The sequence below is a fragment of the Dipodomys spectabilis genome, unplaced genomic scaffold (assembly GCF_019054845.1).
Source record: "Dipodomys spectabilis isolate Male_0828 unplaced genomic scaffold, ASM1905484v1 ptg000054l, whole genome shotgun sequence".
Classification (NCBI taxonomy): Eukaryota; Metazoa; Chordata; class Mammalia; order Rodentia; family Heteromyidae; genus Dipodomys; species Dipodomys spectabilis.
Genome location: NW_024870731.1, coordinates 18,231,056 through 18,256,810, shown reverse-complemented (window position 1 = coordinate 18,256,810; position 25,755 = coordinate 18,231,056). Strand labels below are relative to the sequence as shown.

General features: G+C 42.7%; 1 protein-coding gene across 1 annotated transcript in view; it reads right to left on the bottom strand.

Moving 5' to 3' along the window:
* Nucleotides 1–24,795, bottom strand: part of Rarb (retinoic acid receptor beta) — a 147,191-nt gene extending 122,396 nt beyond the window's left edge. The window contains exon 1 of the mRNA XM_042680073.1: nucleotides 24,056–24,795. Coding sequence (XP_042536007.1) covers nucleotides 24,056–24,212 — 157 coding nt within the window. The 5' untranslated portion in view covers nucleotides 24,213–24,795. The remainder of the gene's footprint in view (nucleotides 1–24,055) is intronic.
* Nucleotides 24,796–25,755: the final 960 nt, after the last annotated feature.

Here is a 25,755-nt window from a genome sequence, read left to right as displayed (position 1 = left end):
TCGGCGCATGCGCGTGCGGGCGCGCAGCGCAGAGACTTGTGAGTAAAATGTCATTTACAGGCCTGCAAGCGTCCCGCTCGGGGACGTGGGGGGGGGGGGGGCTCTCTGCTGTCGCCCACTCCATTTCCCCGTCTCCTCTTGGCAAGGGCTTCTGCTTTGAATCATCTTTCAAGGCAGAAAGCGGCTTGTTTGCACACACACGCACACGCACACAAGGGCTTTTGCAAAGCTGTGAATCGCATTCTGAATTTAGGTAATCGCGCTCTGCTGTGAGTCTGTCTCGCCTCGGTCGGTGGCTGGCTTGGTGATTATCAAGCGGCTCCCAGATTAGTTTCCCGGTTTGGGCGGCCGGGAGAAGCCAGGAGAAGGAAAACAGCCCGGCTGGACCCTTTGGCAGTCTTGACTCGGTAACCTGCCCATGACCCTGAAGAAGTGTGTGTTTGCCCCGGTCACCGCCAGAGCTGGCCCAGGGCTGGAGCTGGGTGATGAGAATCCCTGCTATTCTGGCCACACATGTAACAGGTGCTGAACACAAGCAAGGGACAAAAGGAGGGGTGGGGAAGGGGAGGGAGAGAAGACTTTGATTTCTGAGTCTGGAAAGAATGCCTCGCTTTTCGAAGTGTGGTCCAATACCCACCCGGTGTCAGCGTGGTCTGGGAAATGGTTACAAGGCAGAATCTCAGCCCCATCCCAGAAATGCCGGATCAGGGTCGGTATTTGAAGCAAATCCCTTGATAAATCCTATATGCATTAATATTGGAGACACTCTAACATAAAGATGTCTCTTGGTGGCTAACGTGGTAATCCCAAACATTTCGCTGACTCAGTTGGGCGTGGGAACTCCCTCATCTTCTCCCTTCAAGGCTCCTTACCAAGTACTCCACCACGTTAAAAGTGCTAACAGCATTGAGATCTTCAGACCTGAAGGTGTTTATGCTCTTTGTAAACCAGAAGCTCTCTCTCCCCTATGATTCTTGGCAGTGACTTCTAATAGTCTCTGCTGAACACATACTATATACATCATGACCTTGGTAAGTGCTTAATGGATATTAATTCAGTTGTTACCCCAGCACAAGCTCTGTCTCTTAGAATAAGGAAACTTAAAACCACAATATTATCAACTAAAACAGCCAATAATTTTTAACTGTTCATTTTCTTTCTCCCTCATTGTGTGTGTGTGTGTGTGTGTGTGTGTGTGTGTGTGTGTGTGAATGCCCATACTGAGGCCCGAACTCAGGGCCTGGGCACTCTCCTTTGAGCTTTTTTGCTCAAACCTGGAGCTCTGCTAGTTGAGCCACAGCTCTACTTATGGCTTTTTGCTGGTTAATTGGTAATAGGAGTCTCTTGGAGTTTCCTGCTTCAGCTTGCTTTAAGTTTCAATGTTCAGATCTCAGCCTCCTGAGTAGTTAGGATTACAGGCATGAGCCACCCAGTGACTATGTAATTCCTTTTCCTTTAACTCATATTCATGATTTTTCCAAATATGGATTTGATGCAAGATATGGTTAACTTTGCCAGGAGAGTCTGGGTATCAGAGATTCAGCAGGGACCACACTCTACACCACTGACCTCTACCATATGTGGTCTTATTTTCACAGTGACACACTTAACTCCTACGTCTCTTTTTCAGATGTGTTCTTGCTTCCAGGAACATATTTTTTAAAAAATCATCTCATGGAACAGCTTGTGTGGTGTTTGATATCACTTCCCAAGGACATGCTAACAGTAACAACAGGGTTCAAATAAATTTCCCTTTAAAAATCACTTAACAGGCTGCCACCTCTAACTTCTTATTAATGATCTGAACTGGGAGGCGTAATAGACAGCGCTTATGTTAAAAGGGGCAAGTGCAGGATCTGGTCTCAGGAGTCATGTGTAGATGAAGTGCCCTGTGTCATAATATTAAGATCCCCTAAAGAGTTTACCTCAACACCAAATAACTCAGTTCCAGATTCCTCTTTAAGCCAGACCCCCATATTTAAGAGCAAAACAGTAGTCTTAAATAAGTGATATTCATCTATAGAATGAGTTTACCAGCATGCAAACTGGATTGAAATCAGAGCATCAAAATGGATATGGCCTTTAATACACATACTTTTCTGAAGTGCTGAGAACCAGGTCTGGGGTTTAGCCTTATAGAACAGTCTGAGGAGAGGTGCTTTCTGGAGTATTTAAGAAAGGTAACTATAACATTTTGCTTTGTCACATCTCTGAGTTCTGAGAAAGCTCAAATGTGATTGAGGATTTAGCCAGATCTCTCATTTCAGACTAACACTCTGCTTGCTTGGTTACCCTTCAGCTGCAAAATTTTTTGATTTCTTTTATTGTTGTTGTATTTGTTTTTACAAATGCACCATATTACCAGTCTTAAATGATTGTGAGAGTAATTAGATCTTCACAGATTGGTTTTTCTTGGTTCCTAAAAGGAAAGAGACTTCTATAAGCCTGCATAACACCTGCAGCCGTCGGGAGAGGTAGAAGTTTTTTTTTTGTTGTTTTGTTTTTGTTTTGTTTAATGTGCCAATACTGGGGCTTGAACTCAGAGCCTGGGTACTATCATTTAGCTTTTTAGCTCAAGGCTAGCAATGTACAATTTGAGCCACAACTCCATTTCTGGTTTTTTACTAGTTAGTTGGACATAGGAATCTCACAGACTTTCCTGTCCAAGCTAGGTTTGAACCATGATCCTCAAATCTCAGTCTCCTTGAATAGCTAGGATTACAGGCATGAACCATGAGTCCCCATTGAGACTTTAATAGACTTCGCTATGAGGCAGATCTGGATTTGATCCCTTAGGAATTTAATCATAAACTAGCATGTTGAAGTGAAAAGCTCCATGAACAACTATTTAAAAATCAATGAAAATAAATACAACAATTAAATGAATAGTTTAATAACTGCTGAGCACCAGTGGCTCATGCTTATAATCCTAGCTACTCAGGGGGCTGAGATCTGAAGATCATGATTGGAAGCCATCCTGTGTGTGGGGTAGAGCACTAACCTTGAAAATGCCAAGCAATAGCTTCCAGGCCCTGAGTTGAGATGTTAGTACCCTCACATGCATGTATGTGTGCGCTACACACACACACAATTTAATTATATTGTTTTCTTTAGGTCTCTGGACCTTATTGTTTTTTCCTTGAAAAAGTTAGATAATCCTAAAATTTTCCTTGTGGGGGAAAACCAAAAAAAAAGTTTGCCTCCGACTTGGCATATGGTAGATACTCAATAAATGCTAACAGCTCCTTCAATCCCCCCATCCCCAACACATTTCCTTTCCATCTTCCTTACCCTAGGGTCGGGATTCATAATCAAAACCTATCTGGAGATTTGGAGCCATCCCATTGGGGATGTGAGTTGGCTACTGCAGGGCAGGTCCAGCTGCAGCAGAGACACCCATGCAAGCTGCCACCCAAATGCACCGAGCGGGCCTCTCATTCCTATGGCCACCAACATGATGACCAATCTAACTGCAACTTGTTACTTGTTCCAGCAACTTTATAAATCCTTCATGGCAATACTTTAGCCTAGTTGCCACAATACAACTGTAGGCACTTTGTGTGTGTGTGTGTGTGTGTGTGTGTGTGTGTGTGTGACAGAGAGAGAGAGAGAGAGAGAGAGAGAGAGAGAGAGAGAGAGAGAGAGAGAGAGGAGGGGCAGAGAGAGGGAAGGGAGGGTTCTGGGGCTTGAACTCAGGGCCTAGGTGCTATCCCTGAGCTTTTTTTGCTCAAGGCTACCACTCTACCACATGAGCCAAAGTTCACTTCCAGCTTTTTGCTGATTATCTAGAGATAAGATCTCATAGATTTCCTGCCTGGGCTGGACTTGAACCTCAATCCTCAGATCTCAGCTTCCTGGGTAGCTAGGTGTGAGCTATAGATGCTTGGTTCCTTGCATTTATTTCATTTCCATTCTACCTGAGACAAAGGACCACCCAGTCAGAAACATTGGAACCTATTAGGTGGAGCAGGGAAAATACAGAACATTTCACTGAAAGGCAGGCCCCTCCATCCTGAAGAAAGAACCATCTGGCCGGAATTACAAAAGATGGTAAAGTTGACAACCCTCATCTTTGGTGCAGAGGCATCTCATGAAAGGTCTGGACAAAGGGCTGCAGGGGAAATCCTGTGTTTCCTAAGCTGAAGAATGCCAACTGTACACTCTGTAAACTTCAGAAAAGTATAAAAACATCTAAAAAATAGCAGTTTGCACTTTACATTATTAGAATTACTGAGATGAAATGGATAATCCCATATGCTCATATCTTTTCTTTCTTTTTTACTTTTTCTTCCTTTCTCTTTCTTCCTTCCCTCCCTCCTTTCCTTCCTTTCTTCCTTTCTTTCTTTCCCTCCATCTCTTTCTCTTTATTCTTTCTTGCTTTTTTCCTTTGTTTTCCTTTCTCCTTTTCTGTCTTCCTTCTTTTCTTTTTCCTTCCTTTCTTTCTTTCCCTTCCTCTTTTTCCTTATTTCCTTCCCTTTCTTTCTCTTTTCCTTTTCCCTCCCTCCCTCCCTCCCTCCCTTCCTTCCTTCCTTCCTTCCTTCCTTCCTTCCTTCCTTCCTTCCTTCTTTCCTTCCTTCCTTCCTTCCTTCCTTCCTTCCTCTCTCTCTCTCCTGTTTTTCTTATTTTTTTCCCCTCTTTCTTGTGGTACTAGGGCTCTGTGCTTGCTAGGCAGACATTCTACCACTTAAGCCACTTGCCCAGACCTTTTTGCTCTGGTTTATTTCTCAGCTAGCCTTCCATTTTTTGTCTGGGCTTCCAATCCTGCAGCTGGGATTATAGGCATGTACCACCACCTTTGTGCCTCCCCCCCTCCCCCCACCCCCACCCCCTCCCGCCGCATCTTAAGTAATATGACTAATTTTTTTTTCTTTGGTCGGTCGTGGGGCCTGAACTCTGGGCCTGGGCGCTGTCTCTCAGCTCTTCAGCTCAAGTCTAGCACTCCACTTGAGCGTCAGCCCACTTCTGGCTTTTTCTGCTTCTGTGGTGCTGAGGAATCGAACCCAGGGCCTCATGCATGCAAGGCAAGCCCTCTACCACTGAGCCATCTTCCCAGCCCCCTGATGAATATTTTGTCACCATAAATAAATGACAAGAACCTCCAGAGTCTCATCCACTTATAGCATCATAGCAATAATAATTGGTAACTTAGATGTGCAGTATATATGGTGGGGCAGTCACTCATTCTGCTCTGAGCATGTTATGTGTACTAATCTAAATCCCAGGGTGACTAGAAATAACTAGTTTTAGTACTTTTTTTTCCAGGCCAGAAGACAGAGGCACAGGTAGTTAAGTAACTCACACAACACCAAGCTCTGAGGATAAGCAGGAAAGTCCCTCAGAATTAGGCACAGGAATTAGACGTCTGTCTCTTCCCTGCTGAGAAAGTCCCACTCTTCAGAAGCCAGATCAGCAGGGCAGCCTCTCTGGCCCAGCTTTCAAAGCCCATGGCCTTGCCCCAAGGGAGTGTGACAGGATCAGTCACTGGGCAAGTGTAGCCTGCACGGGGCAGCCTGAAGCCTTGTAGGGAGGAGTAGGAGGGCCCAGAGCCCATACCAGGCTCCAGGCTAGCTTCCTCTCACTCACCCTGAGGGCCCCCTCACCCCCTTTCCCCCTCTCCCTGCACCTAACCAAGGTTTCCTTGGAGCAAGAAGGAAAGCAAGATCCAATCCAGATTTCCACATGGTATCTCCTGTTACTGGCCACAGAGGTGGATGTCCAACTTTCTCTCTTCCTTTTCAGTGGGAAGAGATACTAGAATACCCTTCTGCATCTTCCAGGTGACTAACACAAATGTTGTTACTACTAGAGCTAGGCTGGGTGCCTTGGTTCAGAGAGATTTACTTGGTGATGTGACATTTACATTGGTTTCTATTACAGAACTGTTCAGATTTACAGAGGAGCGATCCTGGAACTTAAGGCCTACTGTTTGCTAGGCAGGAGCTCTACTACTTGAGACTAACATCCAGCCCTTCTTGGCACTGGTTAGTTTTGAGTTAAGAGTTTGGACTGTGATCTCCTGTCTGTGCTTCTCCATATAGCTGGCAGGACACACGCATGCCATCCTGATATGGAGTCTCATGAACTTTTAGTCCAGTCAGCTGGCCCTCAACTGTGAATCAATCCCATCATCTCTGCCTCCCAAGTATCTAGATTTATAGGTTTGAGTTCAAGTCTGTCTACCATTTTGATTGGTAGTAGGGTTTGAACTCAGGATCTTGTACTTGTTAGGGAGTCATTGTATGTTGAATCTTGCTTCCAGTCCTTTTATTGTACTGATTATAGGGTAGCCAGGGTCTTGCTGGTTTGCTTTTCTAGCTCACTTTTGGATTTAGATCCTCTATTTTACTCTTCTCAGAGTAGCTGGGATGACAGGCGTGCTTAGCATACCATGCTTAGTATCTGTTGACATGGAGTCTCTCCACCTTTTTTTTAACCTGAATTGGTCTCAAACTGAAATCCTCCTGATCTCAGCTTCCTGAGTATTTAGGATTATAAGTGTTGACCACTGATCTAACAGTGGTCTTTTGATATGTAGAAAGGTTGATATGCAGAAAGTTCCAAAGTGTTTTTAGTTTTCTTTCTTTCCCAAGAAACAAAGGAAAACATGAAAACAAATGTGAGATGAATTTTTACCAACTTTCCAACAGTAAGCTATTCCCAAGATTCAGGTCTTTTTTTTTTTTTTTTGGATAGTCCCAAGAATTTGTCTGTCTTGACCCATAGCTTGTTTTATCCATTTGACAGGAAGTATGGAGTCTAGATTTGTCCTTCCTGGATTCAGTTCTCACTGGATTAAATTCCCAACTCTGCTTTTTTTTTTTTTTTTAATTAGCTGTGTGACTTTGGACACTTAGTTACATAATCTCTGTGCACCCCAATTTTCCTGCTTGTCAAAGATGGCAGTGTAGTCTTCAGTGGATTGTTCTAAGGAATAAGCAGCCCCTCACTGTCAAGCCCTTGGCACCAGGCTGCCACTCAAGCAGAGTTACTGTCATTACTGAATCGTGCTTGTGCTGATGTCTGCTGCTGCCCACCTGTCCGTCTTCCTCCTGTGCCCCGTGTCCATATTTCTCATGTGCATCAGCCTCACACTTTGATTAGCTGGCTTTACTTCCATTTCCCCGCTGATGGGCCTGCGTGATGATCTAGCAGCTAATGTAGCAGAAGCCGTTCATTGGATGGGCTCATCCTGCATCCCTCGTCCATCTTTTCTTCCTGGCCCACTCATAGTAGAACAGATAGCTGTAATGGCCCTCTCCCTGGGGCTCTTCTTGGCAGCCCACCTTGGTCAGGGGACCCTCAAAAGCACAAAGCTCACCACAGGAACTTGCCCTAAATAGGGGCCTGGGGGATCACAAGCTACTGCAAACTCAAGTGCCAAACAGGATGGAGGGCGGGGGACAGCCTGGGGCGGTGATGGTGAGCAGGCAGCAGCACACAGAGTCCCCGAGGGCTCAGCCCACAGGATCATGCTGGATTACAGCATTGGGAGACTCTGCTCCAGGCATGCAGACAGATCTCCTGCCTCCGGCAGATGCCTGCATGTGGAACATCACTGCCAGGGCTTAGGAAAGTGTGCAGTACATAGCAGGAGCTCAATAAATGCGTGTCTAGACTAGCTGAGTGAAAATAAAGTCACAGCAATGTCTGTGCACTCACTGGCACACCCTCTCCAGAGTAGCTGATTTGGGGTACGCTTTCATTCTCATGACCCTTGGTGACAGTGGTGTGACATGTATCACTGTGAGGTTTTCAATTCTGACCTGCATGTATATATGCATACAGGATCTACAAATGTGCCTATAGCTGACACTCTACTGCTTGAGCCACAACTCTCCTGCTCAGTTTTTTTTTTGTTTGTTTGTTTATTTTGGAGATGGAATCTCAGGACCTTCCTGCCTGGCTGGTCTTAAGCTGCAAGCCTCCAGATCTCAACCTTCTTAGTAGTTAAGATTACAGGCATGATGCACCAATGTCAGACTAATCTGTAATGTTTTAAGGCAGGCTCAGTAAACTTGGTAACAAAGAGCCAGACAATAAATATCTCAGGCCTTTTGGGCTACAGTCACTGCCACCAAACTCTGCCCCTTCAAGAGAGAGCTGGTGTGTCATGTTCCAATAGAACTTTACTGACCATAGCTGGGTGTTGGTAGCTCATACTTGTAATCCTACCTACTCAAGAGGCTACAATCTGATCATAGTTCTAAGCCAGCTCAGGCAGGAAAGTCTTGGATGCTTATCTCCAGTTAACCACCAAAAAGTCAGAAGTAAAGCTGTGGTTCATGTGGTAGAGGGCCATTGTTAAATGAGAAAGCTAAGGAAGAGTCTCCAGGCCTTGATTTCAAGCTCTAATACACACATACACACACACACACACACACACACACAGACCCTTTGCTAAGAAAAACAGGCTACCGACCAGATCTGCCTTTAAGACCGCTGCTTTCAGGAAGTGGCGCTGTAGCTCAAGTGGTAGAGCGCTTGCCTTGAGCTGAAGAGCTGAGGGACAGCACCCAGGCCCAGAGTTCAAGCCCCATGACCGACAAAAAAAAAAAAAGAAATATCCGATCAGAAAAAAAAGAGAAAAGACCGCTGCTTTCAGAAAAAAGAAATTGAAATGAATCCTCCTTCTAGTAACTGCACGTTGCTATAAAATTCACACTTTCCTTCACTTGCAGGGTCAAAACGCCATGACAGCCATATGTCACAGAGATGTGACTGTGTCTCACAGATACTCGCACTACAGTGCTCTGTGAGGGCCACATGTTTCTCTAAAACTAACCTCACGTTTACCCTTTTATTAGTGAGGGAGGTCAATATGTCTACCATAAATACATTTTAAATTCCTTCCTGTGTATTCTGTCTACGGGGATTATTTATCATGCCTGGTTCCCTGGCCTAGAGCCAGGGAGAATATGGGAGTTTTAATACCCTTAATCCATTACATGGACTTTTTAGAGCTCCACGAGACAAAATAAAACACAGTCTCATGGTCATATATGCAATAAACCTGATATGTCACTTAATATTTCATGTCCCATTTCATATTTCACCTGTGACTGTCGCCAGCAGACAAAATACATTATGACAGGATTTTGAAATCTTTTTTTTTTTTGGTCCATTTTTTCCTGTTTGTTTAGAAAAAATCCTGACAATTCAAAACCCACACATCTCAGTGTGGACTTTGAGGAGTGGTTATTTGCTCCCTAACATTCTCTACTTGCGAAATCACTGTCCACTGACAGAAGTGACCCACTCAATAGCATTGTGGATCATTGATCATGTTGATTTTGATTAGGCCATCTCACACTGGATGGGATTCTGGGATTCGCACATGCACATGCACACACGTGTGTGGTGTGTGTGTGTGTGTGTGTATGTGTGCCGGTATTGGGGCTAAAACTTAGGATATGGGTGCTTTCTCTTAGCTTTTTTGCTCTAAGCTAGTGCCAGCTCTAACAGTTGAGCCACACCTCCGTGTCTGGCTTTTGGATGGTTAACTGGAAACAAAAGTCTCATGGAAATTTCTGCCCAAGATGTCTTCCAGCTGTGATCCTCAGATCTCAGCCTCCTAAGTAGCTAGGCTTATAGGTTTGAGCCACTGGTGTCCAGAGTCACCACCTTTTTGTTTTAATAAAGAAACAAGTTATTCCTGCAGCTAGTTAGCATGGTTGTGCTGCTGTCTGAAGATAGCGTCCGCTGTGAGCCATGGCCATGACATAGGAGGGCTTCTTTTGCCCAAGCTACTTATAAATCTTCCCTCACCCCAGCCACATCCAAAGAGCCCATGGATGAGTGCCACCTGCCTCTCACCTGCACACACTCTCTTGTATTTTAAGATGCAGATGTGTGCTGGCAGGCCTGTTGAATTTTTATTTGTTTCTCCAGGGGACATTGAATTGCTGGACGTTGAATTGCTGGACATTGCAACTCAAAACAATAGCAAAAGACCTGGAGGTAATGGGTCATAACACTCAGTACCCACTAGCAAAGGGTTAGATCACTTGCTCTCTGTTACCTTGTATGAAGCATCTGTTTCATATGAGTGACTTGAAAGTGCATGCATCTGTAAATTATAAGCTGCGTGTGCACATAATTTCATGAATTAGGACATAAAAAGGAATTGAACAGTAGGGGCACAGCAATTAGAGTAACTGCCCATTTTGTTAAGAATGTATTGTTTTCGGTCTTCCCTTGGGAATTCCTATGATTCTGTAAGTTCTGAGGCTACAACCTGCCTTGTTCCTTCTCCCTGAGGTATAAACAGTCTTTGACTTTATCCAGTTGGCACAGAGAAGGCCTGATAAGACACAGAGCTGAGTTCAGGACTCAGATGTCTTTTCTCCTATGCAGAAGGTATGACTTGGGACTAAACTTTTCACATCTACAACTTTCATCTAGAAAGTGGGGGAGATCAAAAGGACTTCACTTCTGGATACTTTTGAGGAAGTGAGATAGTTTGCTTTAAGCACTTGACACATAATAATTATTCAGTAAATTATTAATTGTGATGATGGTGATCATTTTATATTAATAAAATCCAACCACAAGTTGAAACCCCTTGGGGGAGAGGAGCAATGGTGGTTCAAAGGGTCTTTTTGTTTGTTGTTTGTTTTATTGGTTATTGTGTTTGAGTGGTCCTGGAGATTGGATTTAGGGCCTTATGCCTACTTCCCAAACACTCTACTAATTGAGCTATCTCTTCAGTTCTTTTACTACAATTATTTTTCAGATAGAGTCTCTAGCTAAGTTTGCTTGGACTGACTTTATACTGGGATCTTCCTACCTCTGCCTTCCAATTGCAGAGTTTACATATGTAAACTCTGAGTTTACATATGTACATATGTTTACATATGTACCATCATGCCCAGCCCAAACCTTTTTCTTGATTGTTGTTTTAGATTTATTTCTATGTGCTTTCTTGTCACCATTTCTCAGGACGGACAAAAGCAGGGGCAAGGGAGGGGAGTGGTAAATATTCTGGATGGTAGGAAATCACCATCAGAAACTCTGTTCTCATGAAAACAATGTGAGTACCAGAAGTCCCCGAAAATATGCTCATAATTTCATGAGGTTTCTCAGCTAACACATTTACAAGGGCTTGGTCTAACAACCAACCATAAACCTCTCACCTTTTTTTTTGACTACTCTGGTTATTCTGAGTAACCCAAACATCTATAAACAAAGAAAAGCGGAGCAGTTCTTAATTTCAAGTTCTTAACCTCATTTGAGAAGTTCTTAATTTCCAGTTCATTTCCACTGAATGGCACTCAGCATAGTTTCTGAGCACCTACTATGTGTCAGGAACTGGATTATAAAGCAGGGCATCCAGATGTGAGCAGGAAAAAGCCTTTGTGGAAGGGAGTGCCCAAAGGTTTCTTTTTTTTTGGGGGGGGGTTCCAGTCGTGGGCCTGAACTCTGGGCCTGGGTGCTGTCCCTCAGCTCTTCAGCTCAAGGCTAGCGCTCTACCACTTGAGCCACAGTGCCACTTCCGGCTTTTTTTTCCTGTTTATGTGGTGCTGAGGAATCGAACCCAGTGTCTCAGGCATGCAAGGCAAGCGCTCTCCCACTGAGCCACCTTCCCAGCCCCCAAAGGTTTCTTGTATGGCTTGTTCTTCTCAGCTTCCCCAAATTTGTTAAGATAGTCACATTACCTTAAAAGTTGTTTGAAAATGTTGAAATATGCTATGTGTCCATGTAAAAAAATAAGCAGATATGAAGCACAGAAATGGCTGTAGATTATGGTCATGATGTGATTACTATAGGAAATAGAATTTTTAAATTTTATTTTAATTTATTTTTATTTTTATTTATTTATTGCTGGTCCTGGGGTTTGAATTCAGGGCCTATGCGCTGTCCCTGGGCCTCTTTGTGTTCAAGGCTATTTCCTGCCTTTTCTGAATAGTTTATTGGAGATAAGGGTCTCATGGACTTTCCTGCCTGACTGCCTTTGAACTGGGATCCTCAGACCTCAGCCTGTTGAGTAGCTAGGATTACAGGTATGAAGTCCCAGTGCCAGCTAAGAAATAGAATTTTAAGTCCAGCCTCTGGCAATTCTATAAAATTCTTGAGTCAACTCTGCAAAGTAAGTAGGCAACATTTTCCAGGCCCCATGAGAAACAGTTCCCCTCTGAAGGAAAAGCAGTTAAACAATGAATAAAATCACCACTCTACAGTTTTCTGTTTACATTCTCTGGCAGTCTATTTGCTATTGACTTCAAGAGATAATTAGAGCTTGCTAACAGCAATGGAAGCAGAGAATAAACTAAAGAGGAAAGGGAAAACAAACACTGGGTAAAATAATAGCTGGAGTGTACACAGCCATGCTGTCCCATATGGTAACCACTCACTGGATGTAGCTACTTAAAATTTAATTAATTAAGGTGATGTAAAATTACCAGATGCATTTGGTAATTTGGTACATTTCAAAAGCGTGGTAACCACACATGGGTAGGGGCCACAGTGTTGGACAACAGGGAAACTTGCAGCTCATTTCCATCATGGGAGAAAGTTCTACCAGCCGGTAATGATTGGGAGCACAGGACAAGGGGTTTGCCCCTGACCTTTGGGGTATTCCCCACAGGTCCTGAGTGCAGACTGGGGGCTGAGAACCTTACTTGACTCTCTAAGGTTAAGGGAACTGAGTCATCAAAATACAACAAAACACCACCCACAAACACATAGGATCACACAAACAAAAAGCAAAGCTGATCATTTGAATGGATGATAGAACAACCCGTGTCCAGTTATTCATGGTAAATCTTTCCACTTTTATGCTTAAAAAAAAAAACCATAATAAAATTCTTGGGGTGGGGATCATCTGTTTCTGAGTTTAACATGTCAAAATATTGTTTTTTAAGTCTCTGATGAAGACTTTGATGTAAAGTTTTTACAGAAAAGCCCAATGGACTCACATTCCAGATGGAGCAGGAGGGGCTACTTGGAGCTCAGCTCCCACCAAGGAGGCAGTGGGAACAGGGTCTGCCCACCTCTGCTGCTGCATCTTATGGGCCTGCATCATGCAACATTCCACCAACATTCCACCAGCATTCCTCTGCATCTTATAGATTGACACTGCTTCCACGTAGACCCTACTGCTTGACTTCCAGCGAGTCTTTTCAATTTGTCCATCTGTCTCTATTTTCTCAAAATACACAATTCAGGGTTGCCCATGGCAATACATGCCTGTAATCTCAGCTACTGTGGACAGAGAAGTCAGTAGCATCACAATTCCATATGATGCACACCCAGCTGTTCAGGAGATATAAGTAAGAGGATCATGGTTTAGGCCTGTCAGGCAAAAATGCAAGGCCCTATCTTAAAAGTAAGAAAAGCAACCAAGTTGTTCAACTAAAAGCCTCTCGTACAACTATTGATGTCAATTAAGAAAACAAAAAATAAAAATATAATACAGCAAAGAAGGGCTGGTGGTGTGGTTCTAGTAGAAGAAGGTTTGCCTAGCCAATGCAAGACCTTAAGTTCAAAGCCCAGTACTGCCCAAAACAAATCAATAACAATTAGAGTTCAGACAAAAGAAACCAGTACAAAACAATACATACCAACCCAAAATATGAAAAAATGTATCGTGTTTGAAATAGGTTTGAAGTCTGAATAAGAGCATTATCTGAGAGGCCAATAATGATCGTGACTCTTGTAATTTAAGCACAACAGATACATAAAACTGATAGCAAATAGCAAAACAGCCATTCAAGTTCACCATGCTTTGGGATGTTTTCTTCCTCCTTTTTTTAAGTACCCAGCCACACTTCCCATCTCAATCTTCCCAGGAACCTAGCCCTGCACACTCTGTGAGCTCCAGCAATCACAACAAGCCACCCAGCCTTGACAACAAACAGGATGTGAAAACAAAAGTGTAAAGTCTTCGCATAGTTTGGGCAGAGTTTCCTCCACTTCGCAAAAGGCTGCGGTTTATAGGGGGGTGGGGGGAATAATATGACCAGAAGCAGGTGAGTTATAATTCTTTACCTGCATGGTCTATCTTTTCCCCCAAACTAAAACACTCCATGGTCCTCTCTTGGCATTGTCTGGGCGCAAGAAGTTCTCAGTCAGATATTCTTCACTCCAGAAGTGGAGATGACAGTTAAGCAGCTAAGATCAGAGACCTCCTCCCCGCCACCACCGGCTCCCTAAGGAGTCAACTCATATACATATACAAGCTGGAGCAAAGACCTACCTGCGATTAGAAATCCAGCTCTCCAGCTACTATGACCTATGTGATTTTAGATTATCCTCTCTGAGCCCAATTTCCTCATGTATAAAATCATGACAAGAATATCTTCTTCATAGGGTGGGGGAAGTTTAACTGATAATGTATACACAATCACTGAATATTTAACCAGCCCCAAAGCAAGCTAACTAAAAGCTCTACCATTAAAATCAGTCTAGCTTCTTTCAGCAGACAATATGTTCCCTCTTATTATTAGGCACACATCTACGATTGTAACCCTGCAGGAAGGATTGCAGGACAGTTTTTACCACTTTCCCACAGAGAGGCAGATTTATTAAGTTTGAGCTGGCCCTGTGATTGACTAACCAGTAGAGAAGAGGTTTCTGCTAGTTCTGCATCTTTAAGAGGGCTGAGAGCGTGGCTGAAAAGGCTGGTGCTGGGCCTGCTCACTTCCAGAGACCACCAGCCACATGGTGTTGCTACAGACCACAACCCCAGCTGAGCTCCCAGCAATAGCCAACATCCATGCCCACTAGCCCTGACGAGGAGGGGGAGGACTTCCTGGACCTCCACCTCACTTAGCCCTTGCTGCTGCAGTCTGGCTAATCACATTGAGTACAAGATCTACTCAGCTGAGCCCTGTCAATCCACAGAATAAATAATCAATTGTTAGACAACTAAATTTGAGAATGGTTTTGTTACACGGCCAATAAATCACAGAAGCACTCGTAAAGAATAAGAGGTTTTTCTTTCTTTAAAAGAAGCTAAGCTAATCAAACCTAACAGAAGAAGCACATAATTACTTAACAAACACTCCATATGAGAGTTTTCAAGAAGCATATCTAGAGGGTATGCACTCATTTTCCTGGCTCAAAATGGGTTTACAGTTCCTTGTGGTGGCTGGGCACTGGTGGTGCATGCCTGTAATCTGAGCTACTCAGGAGGCTGAGATCTAAATCATGATTCTAAACCAACCTGGGAAGAAAAGTCTGTGCAGTTAACCATTAAATCTGCAATTAACCACCAAAAAGAAAAAAAAAGCTAGAAGTGGAGCTATGGCTCAAATGGTAAAGCACCAGCCTTGAGCTAAGGGATAGTGCCCAGTCCCTGAGTTCAAGCCTTAGTACTGGCACAAAAACAAAAACAAAAAGAATCAAAGAAACCCTCATCATTGTCATTCACCTGGAGAGGATCTTGAGGCATCATTCCTGTGGGAAACCTTCACACTTTCATGCTCCCTTCATGGTGACTGAAATGAAGAGCCTACTTGATCATCCACTGGCTGCACCAGCCGTGGTGCTCAGTAGTCATCAGTTGTTTCCATCACCGTCAGAAGCCCAAAGTATAGAGGCGATGTCCATATTCTATGGGGGTTGTGTCACAGTGAGTTGTATATGCTAGTTTCTCCCTTTGTGAGTTTAGAGAGAGCATAGACAGTGCCTGATCCATCTTGGAATCCCAGAGATAATTCCAAGGAGCCTAGCACATGACAGAGACCCAGGAGCCCTTTGCTGGGTGGAATTCTGCAAGGGCAAATTCATCATCAGGAAATAAAAATGTACTGCGCCACCCACAGTGTCACTGGGCTAAGTGTATTGTTACATCATTGAAGATGGGAAGGCTCACTTGTAAACGCCCATCAGCTGTGTAAGACCTAGGTGTTGAATAAATGGATGCCTTCCGAATGAATCAGGACCACAGAGCCTCTCAAGCTGTGATGAACAGGAAGGACTCTCATGTAGGTGAGGAGGAACCACTTCATTGAGGAAAAGTGATCATTTAGATGTGACTTAGGAAAAAAAAATGTACTCACTATTCAATGTAGACATTCTTGTTCTCAGTTCATAACTGGAGAAACTGACCTTGTGCTGAGTATGGATAATTTGGTTATCTCAGACCACCAGACAACGTCTTGTAACAGAGGGAGAAATGCCGGGGAGGGGATGTGTGTGAGAAGAGGGGGTCAAAGAAGCTGTAAAACTCTTAGGACTGGCCACTTGTTCCATCCTCTGTTGGGGGCATGACGTGTGCCTTGAGGCAGAGGTGATTCTCACAGCATTGATAATGCTAGCCATTTGTAGCCAGTTCTTGTCAAGGCACAGAAAGACCCCCACTTACCTGCATTCTCCAACAGTTTATGCAAATCCAAACCTGCTCATCCTATCTCCAGTTCCTATTGTTTCCTCTGATAAGCAGGGCCCCAGTGAACAATTAAAGCTTTCAATAAATAATCTCTAAGCACATTCATTTGATTGACTGTTATTTGATACAGCAGTTAGTTTCAATGGGGCAGTTAATATTGATCACATAAAGTACTCCAGACAAACATGAAACAGTTCCAGAACTCCATGGATTATTACCCTTTATCTGCCAGTCATCTGGGCTACTTGTAATGGTCATGGAATTTAAAATCAATAATAACAATTAGTGTTCTGTACACCAAAACGGATGAATCATGGGAAATGGGTTTTCATATAAAAATCAAAGGGGAAAGCAGACCTATAACACAGAAAAGATTTTGGTTTTTTTGTTTTTTGTTCTTTTTTAATTTTCAGAGCACATTTGGTAAGACATTTGCAATGCAAGTCTTTGAAACAAACAACTAGAGAGAAAGAAGCGGAGAAAGACGCTAGAGAGAAAGAAGCAGGAAAAGAAGCCGCCGTTAAAGATGGGAGAAAGATAAAAATGATCAAACTCAGTCTCAACAAATGTACTAACATGAATGCGACTGGTTATTTACTTACTTTACATGTGTGTGTCTAGCTATCTTTTTCAGCTTTCAATTTGTAGGCAATAAGTCAGGACTTTATTTTTTTAAGTAAAAAGGGCAACAATGGTATTTTTAGTCCTGTGATGTCTGGATAATTAAAATGCAAAATGGCAGTGAAATGTTTCATCATTAAACTGTAACCAGTGCACTCAGTGAAATCATCCATTCGAAAGACTTGTTTTTCATTAATTATTTGTTATTTATCTGATGTAAATATAAGAAGGACTAATTAAAATGTATGCCTTTTCATACAACTTCTTGTCATTAAAGCCAATGAAAAGCATTCTGAGGATCATAATGAAATAATTATGTTTGCCATTAAGAATTCTTCTCAATAACACATGGTGGTTCTGAGCTGAATTAAAACATAAGGACCTACATTTCTCTGCCTCCACTTCCATTTTAGTTAATTATACCCCCAAGCTTTCCAATAGATGAGACTCCAGAAAAACCTTTGAAGCTGAAACGGACTTCAGAACATCAGCCTTTTTATAATTATGGACTTTGATGGCATAACAAAGGTACTGTAGCACTGAAAGCTTTCATAATTTTAAGGATTTATTTCATGACTTTTTCTTTTGCTCTAGAAAATTTCAAAATAATGGGATAAATGAGGTCCAAATCTGGTTTTCCTTCAGTTATCTGTCAAACTCGTCTTATTTGGTCTTACCTGCAGTATTTTAAATTCACCTCTTTTGTTTTGATTTGATAAATTTTAGTCTGTGGCAAAACAATATTTGATCAACATCAGCAAAACAAACAAACATTTCTATCAGTCTGGGTACAATTAGGAGACTAACTCCTTCCATATGAAAACTTCAAAACTAAAGCACTATCTTTAAGACCGGACTGGACTTGCTTAAGTATCAGTGCATTTTGAAAAATAAAATAGAACCCTTTTTCATTTGAACTTTTCCAGATCTCAAGTCAGAGATACTTTAGAGCCAAACACCCTGGATTTACAAGAAAAGGAAGAACAAAAGGAAAGCCTTGTGATTTCTGAGGTGATGGCTTTAGTAATGTTTTCACGAGATGCTGCTGAGGGTGGGAACTCTGTACTTACAAAAGCATATAGGTGATGCTGACAGTGTGAATTCTGTGCCATTTTGTTCCATGGGGAGAGTTGTCAAGACTTGTGTGTGAATGGTATTTAGTGATGGCTGGATAGACTGTCTTAGGAGACAACAGCCAGAGGCTATTAACAGCTAAGAAACAAATACCTCTTCTATGACAGTGTAAAATTATAATATAATCTCAGAACTCACTTTATTAAAAGTGCCATCTGCTTTGGAGAATAAGAAACATGATCAGCCACCATCCCCTGGTTACAATCAGCTTTCCTCTTTCTCTTGCCCTTAGTGGGGGGGGGGGGGGGGGGGCGCTCTGGATTCCATGGACCCGGATTAGAGGAAGTGCTAGGCCAGGCTGGGTCACCTCCCTGACGTCACTTCCTGTTATCCTCTCCTTATCATTTCAGGGGGGGGGCAGGAGTCTTATCTTACTGAATGGCCCCCTTTTGGGTTCTCCACCCAGCAAGGTCACAGAAAAAACAAGTCAGCAGCCTTCTGACAGTTAAAACTCCCGTCTAAGAAATTCTGAACACTCAAGACAAATCATAAAAAACCTGCAGACTTGGTTCCAGCTGCTTCCTAGGGGAGCAGAACTTTTGAAACTTTTGAAGATGCTGGAAGGAGGGATAGGGAGAAATAGGCTGGATATTGACAGATGAGGTGGTGTTATTAGATCTTACAAGGCAAGGCAAGCTTATCTAACCTCCTATTTAACAAGTAGTCCTTAGGTCATGCCACTTACAGACTGAAGCCCAAGAAATCCAAACCTGACATGTTTGTCCTCCTTCCACATCACCTCCAATCCATTTTAAGAAGCTAACTGAGGGTACAGATTTGTTCAAAACCATTCAATTGAATTACATTCCCCTCCCCCATCTCCAACACACACACACACACACACACACACACACACACACACACACACACACACACACTGGTGTGGGAAGAAAAGTCCAATCCATTTTGCAAGGACACCTTCTATTTACTGATGTATTTGGCTACAAAAAAAGGGGGGAAAAAAGAAAAAAAAAAAAAGAATTCATACTCAAAAGAATGACCAGAAACGCAAAGCAATCTTCAGACATAATGGAAAAATTAAGCTGTGAGTACTCCAGTAACACTGACCATAGAATCAAACAAAGACTTTCTGTGTCACTCCTGGGTTCAAGGGGCAGCCTAGGAGATGTCGTAATAGGGAAATACCTGGCATATTTCAGTGATTTATGTGGGAACGATGGCAGTATATTTGAAAGTGGATTATTCTAGAAAATCAAAGATATATGATTGCCATAACTACCCTGTAATTTGAAAGGCAAGATTCTATAGTAATATCTTTGGAAAGGATTGGAGCCAAGATTTTTCTGATTAACCTTCATCAAAAACTCCCATTTCTGAAATAATCTATTTAATTGATAGTTAACTGAATTTATATTAGAACATTTAAAGTATAAAAATGTCATTTACGAACGAATTTATTGGCACTTACGCATAACTCAAACTCTGCAGAGTTCTAAAATGAACAGGGCATTTTTTTGTTGTTGTTAAAGTCCTGTATATTTGTGAAATGATGTTTATATTTTGCATCTGTTTTACATTTTCATCTTCCCCAAACACTTTCTAATTTTGTTCAAATATTTGTTATTAAAAATTATAATTTTTGTGAGATGTATTTAAAATCTTGAGCATTTATCATTCATTTCCCTTCTGGAGTAGAGTTTAGTGAAGCTTGTGGAATGCATAAAGATAAAAACAAACAAACAAAAAAAGCAAAAACCACAAAACCCAGTAAAGATTTCTTTCTTTCTTAATCTCAAGGCTTTACAAATTATGTAGCCAGCAAATTCTAAATGTCTGATATCCAAAAGGACTTTCTTTTATTTTTTATGCTTTTATGAATATATATGTGTATCTATGTATATATTTTAAAGTTTTTGATGGTACTGCCTCATCATATATATGGTTAGAACCTGGCTTTCAGAACCCAGAAGGAAGCCCAGTATCTTATTCAGGTCATCTAGTGAAACAAAAACTGACATTCTGCCATTTATCTATTAAGAAGGGGGAAAAAATGTCCAATTCTATGCAGACCTATACATTTCTGGTGGTGAATCAAATTCCAACTAGAGTTTCCAATTAATTCCAAATGAATCACTTCAGTGTAAACTCATCAATATCTGTCTCCCACTGTTGTATCTTAAGATTTTTCAAAATCCCACCCTTTCCTGGCATTAAAATGTACATTTCTGCATTTTTGCTCTCCTGAGTTGCCAGTCAAAGCTCTCCTACCAGATATCCCAACTTATCTGTGTATTCAAAGTGCATTAACATTTCTTTTCTACAGGAAAGAAAAAGTTTATGAATCTTCCACTTGTTTGCAAAATGACCCTTCCCTGCACTCCTTCTGAGATTTAAGTAAAAGTCCCCCCCCCCCCCCACTTTTTTTTTCCTCCTTCTGATGGTGCTAGCTACACTGTCATGTGTCTGGGAAGCAGAAAATTATGTCCTACTTTAGAAAAACAATTGAGCCTTTTAACTGAAATATTTATTCAAAACCCCATTCAATTCTTATAGTGTCTGTCAATCTTTATTTAGTCTCTCTTTCACAGGGTATCTTTGATTTTGCCATTTTGACCCCAATTTATATCTCACTAGGAGAGGATTTAGATACTGTTTAATACTTAAAATTCAGGTGGCAGGGTTTGGAGAAAGGGAATTTTCTCGTACCGTAATCACATATTGTTGCTATTTGTTTTTAAAAATAATTTATTCTCATTAACAGACCAATATCTTATTTCAAAAAGAAAACTCCCCCTGCCTTTTTTTCCCTTTTGATGTGTTGAGTAGAGAGAATACAGGGAAATGAGCCAAGAAGTTGTCACCCTCGTGATTTCAAAAAAAGCAACTATATTTAGACCAAAAAAATATTAAGATTGAGCCTATGCCCTAAGCAATTAATACAGAAAACATCTGAGGCAGCCTCAGTGCAGGATAATTGAGGAGGCATCAGAATAGTAAACATTCCAGGACAAGGGACAAGTCTTCATGCCTAGTATCCTTTAGTTAACAGCCTCTGATATGATTCTGAATGTTTTCAATAAGCAATTCACAGGTCCTGCTACCATTGGGGCAGCTGGCTGGCATATCATTTTTCTGTGTTTAAAATTTAAAAAGAAAACAAAGGGAATATCTTAACATATTTCAAAGTGAGGTTCTGGTCTATTCAATGTTTGGAGGTTTCATTCTATTAAACACACACACACACAAATCACCACTACCACACCATCATCACTACCATTAAAAAAACTAGGTAGCACCTCAAAGCTGAAAATAGTTGAGGCTGGAATTAAATTCTATTTTTCTCTCTTTGCCCATTCTTTCTTTTCTCCGTATTAAGAGCACAAACAGATCTGTGTCTCGTCAAAACAGCCATTAAGGAAAATGGAGAGGACTGTGCGGTTTTATGTTTTTAGTTATGTAAACGTACCCTTCACAGGCTTTTATTTCAAAAGCCCCAACTACTAATTCCATTCTGCACCCACCACTGAGTGCCTCAGACATGTGAGGATCTTTAAAAAAAAATATTTTTTAAGAGAATGTTTTAGTTTTGTTTAAGTTTGAAAACTTAATCACTGGGACAAGTAAACTGACTGGTCATAAAGTGGTTTAATGGAGAAGGAAGCCGCCCTGCAGGGGCACAAACAATATTTACATTTTATTTATTTAACCTAAAGTTGGGGTGTGGGATTTAAAACCTTTGTGAAATTGACCACAATAAGCACTAATTGCCCTGCTTACAAATGCAAGGCACTGGAATTTCTGAAATCCCTTGGTCAAATGTCTTTATTTACTTTGTCTAATGCAAGTTTCTTTGATTAGCTAAACTTTGCTGTTATCAACCCTTCTGGCTTATCGGTTGCCCTAGGCAAATGACACGTTCACCACTGGCTCTCGGTAGATAAAGCAAATCCCTTGTTTAACTTGGTGGAGAACAAACAAAGCTTTTCCCTCTACACTTAAAACCTAATAGGCATGGTTTGGAGGTCTAATTACAAAAGGGAGAATTCCTACGAGTAAAAGCTCTACGAAGCCGACTAACTTTCCAAAGGGATTCTGAGCATTTTTTAGTTCCTCTTCTGTTCAAAAATATGTTTCATCCCAACTTGCTTTTAATAAGGAAAAGTTTAACAGCAACCCATTGCTCTGGGATTTCAAGTGGAATTGCTCATAGCATCTTAATTGCTACAGAAAAGATCAGTCTAAAGGATCCATTAGGGAACTAGAAATTATTTTGTAAGACTCAGTTCCTTTTGATTTCTCAGGAAAGAAAATGATCAACCAAAAAAGACAAGGCACTGAGGGAGCCGCTGAAGACCAAGACACTGTCTGAAACCATACTCTTTTTGTCCTGCTTAGGACTCAACAAAATGCTAAGTCAGACCACCATTCTGTTGGCATCATACGCCTATTGATTTTTCATCTACAAACCTGTTGATTTCCTGGCCTAAGAAGCAAAGTCTTTATTGTGAAGAGAAAGTCTCAGAGAGGGTGCTTTAAACCTTGTCATTGTAACCCCTTTTCTCCCTTTTCCCCCTCCTCTCTCTTTAGATAAGCCACCGTGTTATTAGGAAAACTCAATTTCTTCCAGTTAAACTTTGACCTCTTTGAAAACAAAGATTTAAAATGTCATTTTCAGGCTAATGCTCCAATGAATTGTCAAATAAAGTACTAAAAACATTTTGATAGATAGCTGAGCCATTTATCTAAATCACTGTCAGGGAACCAGGGCATCCCTCTCCAGTCACCCGAAGATGGGTTTTTCTAGAACTCCTGGTCATTTCTCAAGCCCAGCCAAGCTACTGTTGACCAGATGTGAGCCTCTGCATGACATCAGCATCAGATAACCAAATAGTCAAAAAGAAGGAGGAGGAGGAGGAGGAGGAGGAGGAAGAGGAGGAGGAGGAGGAGGAGGTGGTGGTGGTGGCAGCAGAAGCAGCAGCGAAGAAGAAGAAGAAGAAGAAGAAGAAGAAGAAGAAGAAGAAGAAGAAGAAGAAGAAGAAGAAGAAGAAGAAGAAGAAGAAGAAGAAGAAGAAGAAGAAGAAGAAGAAGAAGAAGACGAGGATGACAAGGAGGAGGAGGAAGAAGAAGGAGGAAGAGGAGGAGAGGAAGAGGAGGAAGAGGAGGAGGGGGAAGAGGAAAACACAGGGCTAACCCTTTTAAATTTCTCCCCCCTTTCACCCATGCCCAGGTTCCTGGCTGAATTGCAAGATTTGGAAATAATGGATGGCTCAGCCTGAGGGGTGTTCATTGCCAGTAGTTTTCTAGCAAAACAGGCAACTTCTTAGACCAACAAAGTGACTTGGAAAGGTGGCAGTGGGGTCAATGCTAAGAAATACTGCCTTTCCTTAGCAAGAAAAACATTGGAGGCAGCAGCCTGGACTGGTGGTTTATGAACTTCAAGAGTAGCAGCCACCTTAATTAGGCTACACTCCTTGCAGGGAATATGTCACATTTTAATTACTTTGGACTGTTCGGGGGAGAGGGAGGATTCTCTACATCTTCAAACATAGTAAAGTTCAATTCCCCTCTGCACATCTCTTAGTAAAAACTAAAAAGAAAAACAAAAAACAAAAACAAAAGTAGGACATTGTATCCAATTGTCCTACTTGAAGAATGTTTCAAAGTCCTGTGGTCACCTTCCACTTTCTTTCTCCCTCCTTGCATATTTAAATAAAATAAAATACAAACAAATTTTCCAAGAGACTATCAGGGCAGTCAAGAGCTGGAAGGGTTGTTGAAGGAGGAAATATCTACCAGGAAAATTTCAGCAGTGGTAATCAATAATGCACGCCAGCATAACACACCCCTTTTCGGCATTAAATCATTAAAAAAATCCTTTGTCTTGTTCCCAACGCAGGTTATTTCCAATGTCTTTATTGCATGCAAAAGAGTATATATATATGCATATATGTATATATACATACATATATTTGTGGTAGAAGAAGGGGGTAAAAAAAAAATCAAACCTACATTGAGCAGTGTGTCGATGCTGCCATTCGGTTTGGGTCAATCCGCGGAAGCATGCTTTGAGGGCTTTCTCTTGGAGCATGCAGGAAGACGGGCTTGCAGTGTAGAAATCCAGGATCTGCCCGGGACTCACTGACAGAACATCCATACAGTCAAACATGATCTCCCCGGCACCGAATGTCTGCAAAAGTGCTTATCCGCTAGGTGTGGAGGCAAATGGCATAGAAAAGTCCACCCAACTCCATCAAACTCTGCCCCTTTTTTGGCACGTAGGCTGTTGGTCTTTTTCCCAGCCCCGAATCATGAATTATGACAGACAAGCCAGCTAAAAGCCTGTAATTGATCCAAATGATCATTTACCATTTTCCAGGCTCGCTCGGCCAATCCAGCCGGGGAGGGGGGTGCTCAGAAAGCTCCCAAGTTCTCCTGGCGAGGAAAAGCTTGCCAGGCTCTTCCAAACGCCTTCGGGATCCTACCCCCGCGGTGCCCGCAGCAGCCCTGCCCGGGGAGCTCGCGTCCTCGGCATGCCAGTCCTCTCGCGGCGCGCGCGGGGGAACTCTGTCCCCCCTTTGGCAAAGAATAGACCCTCCTGCCTCTGAACAGCTCACTTCCTACTACTTCTGTCACACAGAATGAAAGATTGAATTGCCTAATATATGCGAGTGAACTTTCGGTGAACCCTTCCCGGGCTGCTAACCTTCAAATGACCCAACCCCGGTCTGACATCACCAACTCCCAGGATCCTCGCAGCGCTTTAAAAACTCCCAGCAGCCCTGCCCGCGCCGCAGCCGGGAGGCGCGCGGCCAGCGCGCACCGGCGCTGCGGGCTCGCCCCGCCGCCGCAGACAATGCCCCGGCCCGGGGTCCCGACGCTCCCGATCCCCGGAACCGGCCGCCCGCTCTCCTGGAGCGCCACTGCGTTCTTGGGCATCTCTTTATGCATTCATTAATTTCGCTGCTGCTGCGCGCGCGGCTTGGAGAGCTGCAGTTTTCCCCCCGTCCAGAATTCACACACCCCCATCCACCCATCCACACACACACACCCTCCCACCCCGCACCCCACCCCGTGCGCCTCTCTGGATGTTCGAGTCCCCGTCACTTAGGTATTTTTCCACTTCTGAAATTGCTGCGAGCCTGCCTGGCGGGGATGGGGCGGGGGGGGGGGGGACGGAGGGGGGCGGAGGGGTAGAGTTGGGGTTGTGGGGGGGCGTAAGGTCTTGCTTGGAGAAACTTTCCATCGAAATCTCTTTTCTCTGGCTCTCCCCTCTTGCCAGGCAGCCCTAGCTGGAAGAGATGGCATTGATTCTGCAGTGAAAAATTCACCTTTCAGGATCCACTTCACTTCTCTGGGCTGACTGCCACACACATCGGGAAGTGCCAGGAACTGGTTACTTACTCCCCAACCCTGGCCGCTCCCTCAACCCACCCACCTACCTATATACAACGCATCCGATCTACAGCTATACATGGTTTCGATGATGGAGATTTGTATTCGATCTCCACCTAAACATGTTTTAAGTCGTGATGGGAGATGACCAAAGACTCTGTAAGAACACGGATTTGGGGGTCAAAACTGATCTAGATTGCAGTTCTAGCGGTGCCACTGATGGGCCAGCTGTGTGATCTGACACAGGTATTTAATGTCTCCCGGGCCTCAGTGTCTTCACCTGTACAATGGACATATATAATACCACACACCTCAGT